The 9,027-nt window shown below is 45.4% G+C and overlaps 1 protein-coding gene across 6 annotated transcripts in view; it reads right to left on the bottom strand.

Annotated features, from left to right (window-relative positions):
- The window catches only part of zgc:162816 (uncharacterized protein LOC571260 homolog), a 28,306-nt gene extending 23,297 nt beyond the window's left edge, over nt 1–5,009 (bottom strand). For 2 of the 6 annotated variants that reach the window (XM_060941753.1, XM_060941751.1), the window contains exons 1-3: nt 4,946–4,966; nt 4,637–4,800; nt 3,082–3,362 (exon numbers count right to left, since the gene is read on the bottom strand). In XM_060941753.1, the coding sequence (XP_060797736.1) occupies nt 3,082–3,362; nt 4,637–4,788 (433 nt within the window). In that variant the 5' untranslated portion in view covers nt 4,789–4,800; nt 4,946–4,966. The other 4 variants (XM_060941750.1, XM_060941749.1, XM_060941748.1 and 1 more) reach the window with 4 other exon arrangements.
- Nucleotides 5,010–9,027: the final 4,018 nt, after the last annotated feature.

The following is a 9,027-nucleotide window of genomic DNA, read 5'->3' on the forward strand; positions in this document are numbered from 1 at the left end:
CATCCCCATGCACACACAACACTTTCAATGCTTGTGCTCCCCCCAATGCCTTACCTTGCACCAGGCGTTGGTGAATTGAGGTCTGATTACATCCAGAATCCACGAAGCGTGATATGTAGCCCCTTGAATACTCACCAGTATGCAATACGTTCCGGCCCGATCAGGGGCGGTTTCTGGCGCGTCGGGTGATCCGGATTACAGCACCCACCTCCCTTGCGGAGCTCTGACCTTGGAGATGCTCCCATTACCCGCCGCGCCAGCACACCGGCCCAGGCTTTCCCTCTGCACTGGTGTTATGGGTGTCACTCACCTGAGGGGGAGACAACACAGACACAGGAGAGGGAGAGGGGAGGACACCACGGGTGCGACGGGCTGGCTGGGGGGGAGCCAGCCATCGTCTCCGTGGCAGGGGAATGGGGTGAGGAGGGGGGCGAGAGACAGGAGGAGAAGAGAGAGAGAAGCGAGGGCAGACGCCTCGTCTGCCTGCCGTCGGAGCCGCCTCCAGATGGTCCTCTGCCAGCTCGATGGCTCGCTCCAGCGACGCCAGATGATGACACTGGACCCATTCCGCCATTCCTTCCGGAAGTCGAAAGACAAACTGCTCCAGTGCCACCAGATCGGTGATCTCGTCGGCATCGCGGTTTTCCGCCCTCAGCCACCGCCGGCAGGCGTCCCGGAGCTGCTGGCCAAATGCTAACGGCCGGCCAACCTCCTCCAATGCCAGCGTCCGGAAGTGCTGGCGATGTTGCTCCGGGGAGCGGCCGAGCCGCTGCAGGATAGCTTTCGTTAGGTCCGCGTAGACCAGCCGGCTGTCAGCAGGGAGCTGCTGCGCTGCAAGCTGCGCCTCGCCAGTCAGGAGCGGGAGAAGGCGCGTTGCTCCAGCAGCCACCCCCACACCTCGGCTGCTTGCTCGAAAAGAGTGAGGAACGCTTCTGGATCGTCCTGCGGTCCCATCTTCGTGAGGGTGGCGGCAGTGGTGGTCGACTCTGCTGCTGACGCGAGCAGGTGCCTGAATGCCTGGCAATCTTCCTGCTGGGCCAGCATCGAGGCTTCGAAGAGTTGCTCCTGCTCCTTTCGGAGGGCGATCAGTGCTTGATGCTGGTTCTGCTGGGCGGTAGCGAGGGCAAGGATGAGCTCTTCAAATGGTGGGGACTCCATGGGGTGGTTCTCTTCTGTGCTCCCGGGTTTCAGCACCACTGTAACACTTCCTGATGTGGGTGGAGCACAGAAGCACGGCAGGCGAGAGTTGATGTTTATATAAATACTTTTTATTCGGGCTTTTCAGCTTGCTTGCTTTCTTTCATCGCTCACTCACTCACTCATGCATTGTGGTTGGGGAGAGAGCTCCCTTTCTCTGCTCTCTCTCTCTCTCTCTCTCTCTCTCTCCTTTTATGCTCCGTCCCAATAACAAACAGACACACACCCACATTAATTGACAGCAGGTGGAATGACTTAGCCACTTACCTTCCCCGACCTCCATTCACAGACTGCTGCTTGGCCACGCCCCCGCTGCCACAACAAGTTTGCTAATAATCAAGGGCATAACTTTGGTAAAAGCTGCCCAAATTAAACGAAATTTCAATATGCGTCTAACTGTCATATAACAAAGCCTTTTGCCTCGTTTGGTGAAATTCCTCCACAAATTGTGAGAGGAGTTGATTTCAGGAGAATGTACACCCTCATGAATTTGTCAAAGTAAAAAGTTATTTAATCAAGGGTCAAAACTCTGGTAAAACTTTCACAAACGAAATTAAATCACAGTACGCGTATTACCATCATGTAACAAGGCCTTTTGCCAAGCTTCAAGAAATTCATCCAAAAATTGTGAGAGGAGTTGATGTCAGAAGGAAAACACACTCATGAAATTGTCAAATTATAATTTTGTTAATCAAGCACTGTAACTCCGGTAAAATGTGACCGAATTTAACGAAATTACAATTTGCATATTACCGACATATAACAAAGGATCCTGACAAGTTTCGTGAAATTCCTCCAAAAACTGTGAGAGGAGTTGATTTCAGAACGCGAGCAGAACGTGGACAGACGGACAAATGGAAATCGTCACAACATAATCCCCCTTTGGGCCTTTCGGCCAGTGGGGGATAATAAAACTAAATCATTTAGTTATGACCGGCTGGTCTCTAAGCTGTAAACAAATACCTCAGCTGATAGAAGATTTAACACAGGCTTATTATAATTAATATACGTTATTAAATACTTTACTGGCTTAGAAGCGAGTCAAAATAACTTCCATATTTTTCCATAAACTTCTTTAATCTCATCATTCATTTAGAATAAAATGGCTTCCACTTTGTCTTTCAGACTTTTATATTGTTCCTTTCATGATCCTAGCTGTTTTAGCACTTGACCTTTTATGGAGTTCTGTGGGCGTCACTAAATGCCAAACAAATGAGTTGTGTTGAGAACGTGCTTTGCATATTACGTGTGAATACGAAGAAAATCAGTCCTTACGAAATCTTTTGTAAATCCGGCAGAAAATTTTTTCTAATATAGGCGGCATGGTGGTGTCGTGGTTAGCACTGTCGCCTCACAGCAAGAAGGTCCCAGCAGCTGGCGAGGGCCTTTCTGGGTGGAGTTTGCATGTTTTCCCTGTGTCTGTGTGGGTTTCCTCTGGGTGCTCTGGTTTACCCCACAGTCCAAAGACATGCAGGTTAGGCTAACTGGTGGCTCTAAATTGAACGTAGGTGTGAATGAGAGTGTGAATGGTTGTTTGTCTCTGTGTCGGCCCTGCGATAACCTGGCAACTTGTCCAGGGTGTACCCCACCTCTCGCCCATAGTCAGCTGGAATAGGCTCCAGCTTGCCTGCGACTTTGTAGAACAGGATAAGCGGCTACAGATAATGGATGGATGGAGGCCCAATATAGATACATGCACAGCAAAATCCCCAGTGTTGAATTAACACCCAGGGTGTTGATTTAACACCCTACTGTGTTTATATAGGTCCAATTGGACACAAATTAACTCTGAAAGTGTTAATTCAACACAGAGGAATTTGCTGTGTACATGCATAAACAGCATATGAACAAAAGTCAGAGTCACCTACTCACTGTACAGCTTACCTCTACCATTGTCACAGTCCAGTTTCAACCATACGTGCCAGACTTTGCCTGGCTTCAGCGGTCTCGCCTTCAGCTCTTGCAGGGCCACGCTGTTGTCCACCAGTACATGAAATAAAGAAAGCCTCTCTGATAGCTCTGCACAGCGCTTTACTTTATCACAGGTTAATGGATAGGCGTAGAGGATATCATCATAACCAGCATCAGCATAGAAAGAAGCCTCAGCCATGGTGGACACCACAATGCACCTTCGTGAGCCCCTGGTCATGATGTCTGCACACTCACTGAGACCCAGAGAGAAAACAGAAATGCATCGTTATACTGTATTCAAGCAACACTATAAATCAGGCAGTTTGAGTTTTTTGGAGTGTTAAATAGTAGTCCATGATACAATTTGTTCAGCTTTATAAGGAAATATAACTGTTAGTAAGTTTTACTGAGCAGCTTGCAGAACCAGTCACAGTTCTTCCGGACACTTTATCACACTTTCTTCTTATGTTTCCAGCAAAACCAGCAGCCTTCATTATGTTTTTGGCTGAAAAGTGTCACTTACATACTGACTGACACACAAACATTTTCCTGTCATATTTTTTTTTTGAAAAGTAGGAGTGTATTGCTGCCACACGAGGAAAAATAACAGATCAGTTTTACAATCTCATCTCATCTCATTATCTCTAGCTGCTTTATCCTGTTCTACAGGGTCGCAGGCAAGCTGGAGCCTATCCCAGCTGACTACGGGCGAAAGGCGGGGTACACCCTGGACAAGTCGCCAGGTCATCACAGGGCTGACACATAGACACAGACAACCATTCACACTCACATTCACACCTACGGTCAATTTAGAGTCACCAGTTAACCTAACCTGCATGTCTTTGGACTGTGGAGGAAACCGGAGCACCCGGAGGAAACCCACGCGGACACGGGGAGAACATGCAAACTCCACACAGAAAGGCCCTCGTCGGCCACGGGGCTCGAACCCGGACCTTCTTGCTGTGAGGCGACAGCGCTAACTACTCCACTACCGTGCCGCCCAGTTTTACAATATAACATTAAAAGTCTGTGATACGATTTTTTCGCATTATACCACGATATTTTCATGTTACAACAATGTACAAACTTATCACGTTGGAACAAGAAACTTTTCTTATAACAATATACCATTTATCTCATTATGATGTTAATGAAACATTGGTATGACATTTCATGTTCAAATGTGATACGTTTCATGTTCTAACAGTGCAAGTTATCACGTTATAAGGAGATATGTTGGTCTCAGGCAAAGGTGGACTCCCTGTCTTACGTGAAAACAGAGGACTTATATTTCTAGATCACTCACACTTTATCAATTCAACACTTTTCAATACAGACAACTCAAAACCTATGAGGGTCTATGGAGATTCTTTAGAGTTAAAGGTATGAGAACCCCTGCTGTAAGTGAGAAACTGGTGTGAAGAACGCAAACCTTGTCCCCTTCTACAGTGTACAGTTTAAAAACACAAGTGCTGATGGTGGATAAACAGCTGGCTTGGCTTGGGTTGGGTTGGTTAATGAGCCTCACACTGTCTTATGGGTTTTCATGTGAGGTCGGAGCTGCACTCCGAGCCTCAGGAAGCGCTCCAGCATTGTGTCCGAGTTCCTTCTCACAATATCCAGATCCACAATGAAAGCTGGAGTGCAAAGGTCCTTGAAGAGCTCGGAGCTGCTGGCCATCTTAAAACCCTGCTAACAAAACACAAACAGTGCACAGCTGTGCATGGGAGCTGGGCTGGAGTCAGTACACATAAAACCAGACCAAATCTTATCTTTCGGCTCACTAAAAATCCTCCACAGAACAGTAACTCGAAGAGCAATCTGTAAACACACTCACGTGTTTCCTTCCGGAAGCGTTGTGTCTGACCCAGAAACACTACGCATGCGCAAGGGGTGGGTGTAACTAGGAAACAAGCCTTCTTCTTTTGGATCTCCGGCAGTTTGGACGCCGTATTACTGCCACCTACAGTTAACATAACATAACATAACATAACATATAACATAACAGTCACTTCAACCTTTAAATACGGGGATACACAGTTAGGTCCATAAATATTTGGACAGAGGCAACATTTTTCTAATTTTGGTTCTGTACATTACCACAATGGATTGTGAACAAAACAATTCAGGTGCAGTTGAAGTTCAGACTTTCAGCTTTAATTCAGTGGGTTGAACAAAATGATTGCATACAAATGTGAGGAACTAAAGCATTTTTTAAACACAATCCCTTCATTTCAGGGGCTCAAAAGTAATTGGACAAATTAAATAATTGTAAATAAAATGTTCATTTCTGGCGGCACGGTGGTGTAGTGGTTAGCGCTGTCGCCTCACAGCGAGAAGGTCCGGGTTCGAGCCCTGTGGCCGGCGAGGGCCTTTCTGTGCGGAGTTTGCATGGTGTCCGTGTGGGTTTCCTCCAGGTGCTCCGGTTTTCCCCAAAGACATGCAGGTTAGGTTAACTGGTGACTCTAAATTGACCGTAGGTGTGAATGGTTGTCTGTGTCTATGTGTCAGCCCTGTGATGACCTGGCGACTTGTCCAGGGTGTACCCCGCCTTTCGCCCGTAGTCAGCTGGGATAGGCTCCAGCTTGCCTGCGACCCTGTAGAACAGGATAAAGTGGCTAGAGATAATGAGATGAGATGTTCATTTCTAATACTTGGTTGAAAACCCTTTGTTGGCAATGACTGCCTGAAGTCTTGAACTCATGGGCATCACCAGACGCTGTGTTTCCTCCTGTTTAATGCTCTGCCAGGCCTTTACTGCAGCAGTTTTCAGTTGCTGTTTGTTTGTGGGCCTTTCTGTCTGAAGTTTAGTCTTTAACAAGTGAAATGCATGCTCAATTGGGTTGAGACCAGGTGACTGACTTGGCCATTCAAGAACATTCCACTTCTTTGCTTAAAGCCTCGGTCACAACCAGCCATACGTGCTCCTACGGCCGGTCTACATGCAAAAAACACAAGAAACGCATGGAGGGCACGCGTGAAACACACGGTGTGACGTGCTGATTTTCGAGCCATAGACTGGTCGCAGACCGGCCGCAGAGGTTCTTTGTCATGTCAAACAAACTCTACGGGCGCTTACATTTTTTTCAGGTTGCAAGACAAACTTACGGCCAACGTGCGTCTTTCTCCATGAACAAATAAAACGCAGCGATTTGGGAAACGCCAAAAATTGCACGGCCAAAAAATTGTACGTCCGGTTGTGACCTAGGCTTTAATAAACTCCTGGGTTGCTTTGGCTTTATATTTTGGGTCATTGTCCATCTGTATTATGAAACACCGACCAATCAGTTTGGCTGCATTTGAGCACACAGTATGTCTCTGAATACCTCAGAATTCATCCGGCTGCTTCTGTCCTGTGTCACATCATCAATAAACACTAGTGACCCAGTGCCACTGGCAGCCATGCATGCCCAAGCCATCACACTGCCTCCGCCGTGTTTTACAGATGTGGTATGCTTTGGATCATGAGCTGTACCACGCCTTCGCCATACTTTTTTCTTTCCATCATTCTGGTAGAGGTTGATCTTGGTTTCATCTGTCCAAAGAATGTTCTTCCAGAACTGTGCTAACTTTTTTAGATGTTTTTTAGCAAAGTCCAATCTAGTCTTTTTATTCTTGAGGCTTATGAGTGGCTTGCACCGTGCAGTGAACCCTCTGTATTTACTTTCATGCAGTCTTCTCTTTATGGTAGATTTGGATATTGATACGCCTACCTCCTGGAGAGTGTTGTTCACTTGATTGGCTGTTGTGAAGGGGTTTCTCTTCACCATGGAAATTATTCTGCGATCATCCACCAATGTTGTCTTCTGTGGGCATCCAGGTCTTTTTGCGTTGATGAGTTCACCAGTGCTTTCTTTCTTTCTCAGGATGTACCAAACTGTAGATTTTGCCACTCCTAATATTGTAGCAATTTCTCGGATGGTTTTTTTCTGTTTTTGCAGCTTAAGGATGACTTGTTTCACCTGAATGGAGAGTTCCTTTGACTACGTGTTTTCTTCACAGCAAAATCTTCCAAATGTAAGCACCACACCTCAAATCAACTCCAGGCCTTTTATCTTCTTAATTGAGAATGACATAACGAAGGAATTGCCCACACCTGCCCATGAAATAGCCTTTGAGTCAATTGTCCAATTACTTTTGGTCCCTTTAAAAACAGGGTGGCACATGTTAAGGAGCTGAAACTCCTAAACCCTTCATCCAATTTTAATGTGGATACCCTCAAATGAAAGCTGAAAGTCTGGACTTTATGTCCATTATATAACTATAACCTGAATATGTTTCAGTAAACAGGTAAAAAAACCCAAAATTTGTGTCAGTGTCTAAATATATATGGACCTAACCCATAGCATGCAGAAATGACAGAATTTTCTTTTCTATGAGCGGATGGTTCTCATTTCGACCCAGAAGTGTCTTTAAAGGAAGAAACTTTAAAGGAAGAAACCCCTATATCAGCTACCTCAATAAACAATTTATTTATTTCTTTGCTGTATTTTTTGCAATGTAAAAGAACATGCTGTGTAGTCTCTGGACTGCCACATTCACAAAGCCCATCTTGATGTTTACCAATTATCTTTAGGCTGCTGTTTAGGCCACAATGTCCCAGCCTTGTTAGTTTTGAAATATCCTTTCTATCCCCACTGACATGAATACTTTTTTTCTTAACATACTTCTGAATAGAGAAGTAACACCTTCCTTTTTTCTCACTATTCCATTCGTTCTGCCATTCATTATCAGTTAGTTCTTTGACAATGTTGCGATACTCCGTTCTGCCAAGTAAAATATTTAACTCCTCTTCTGGTCTTGTTAGTGTAGATTTTGCTATTTTATCCACCATCTCATTGCCTTTTACCCCAACATGTGCTGGCACCCATAGCAGACCCACTTTGCAACCTATTTTCTCTATCCTATATAGACATATTAATGCTTCATTCATTAAATCAGGCCGTGCTTCCGATGTCCCATGCTTCAAGGCCATCAGAGCAGCAGCGGAGTCAGAGCCAGAGGTGGAAAAACCCGGGTGCAGAAAGTAAAAACCCTGCCACATTTTTGCTCCAGCCAATTCAGTGAACCAGCTGATCCTAATTACCACATCCCCTAAGCCAGGTTGATGAGCTAATTGGTGAAATCATCTGTGTTGAGAGCACAGGCAGAAGGAAAACCTAAGCAGGATTTTTACTTTGTCAATCCAGTTTTTCCACCTCTGGTCAGAGCATATTACCACGTTTTCTGGTCTCACTTCCTCTATCCACCATAGAGCCCAAATTACAGCTATTAACTCTGTTGTGAAGACAGATATCCTCTTTGAGATCTGCTTTCCTTGCTGGACCTGAAGCATAGGCACATAGAACCCAAATCCAGCTCTTCCACTTTCCGGATCCTTGGATCCTGCAGGTGTGAGTTCCATACCCGCTCAGTATAGTTTTCTGCACCTTGGCTCACCTCCTCAATATCCTCCTCCCTCATTTTAAATAGCAAGTTAAAATCAATTTCTGGCTCAGGGAGTAACCATAATGGCACAGCTGGCCAACATGGATGGGTCACCATTTTTGATTCATCAATACCCACTTTTCCAGCCCATTCTTTTACTGTATGCAGGTAATTTCCTTTCTTTTCTTTGCCAGAAAATACACAAATGTCCCTCAGTAACCGTTTAGAGGAAAAGTTAGGTGGATACGCACAGATCTTACACCAAAAGTGTAGGCCTAACTTAATTCTCCTCAGTCTCAAAGGTATTTCTCCTGTTTCAACCAACAGCGCCGGTGTTGGGGTTGATTGGAAGGCACCACTGCATATTCTTAGAGTTTCATATTACATTAAAAAAATGTTAACATCTCTTCAACTACTATGTTATCTAGGTGTTTGAACATCTCATAGCATAACCCATCTCTTCCTGGTGAAGTGTTTGCTCCAACTCAGATA

Source organism: Neoarius graeffei, chromosome 15 (genome assembly GCF_027579695.1).
Source record: "Neoarius graeffei isolate fNeoGra1 chromosome 15, fNeoGra1.pri, whole genome shotgun sequence".
Classification (NCBI taxonomy): Eukaryota; Metazoa; Chordata; class Actinopteri; order Siluriformes; family Ariidae; genus Neoarius; species Neoarius graeffei.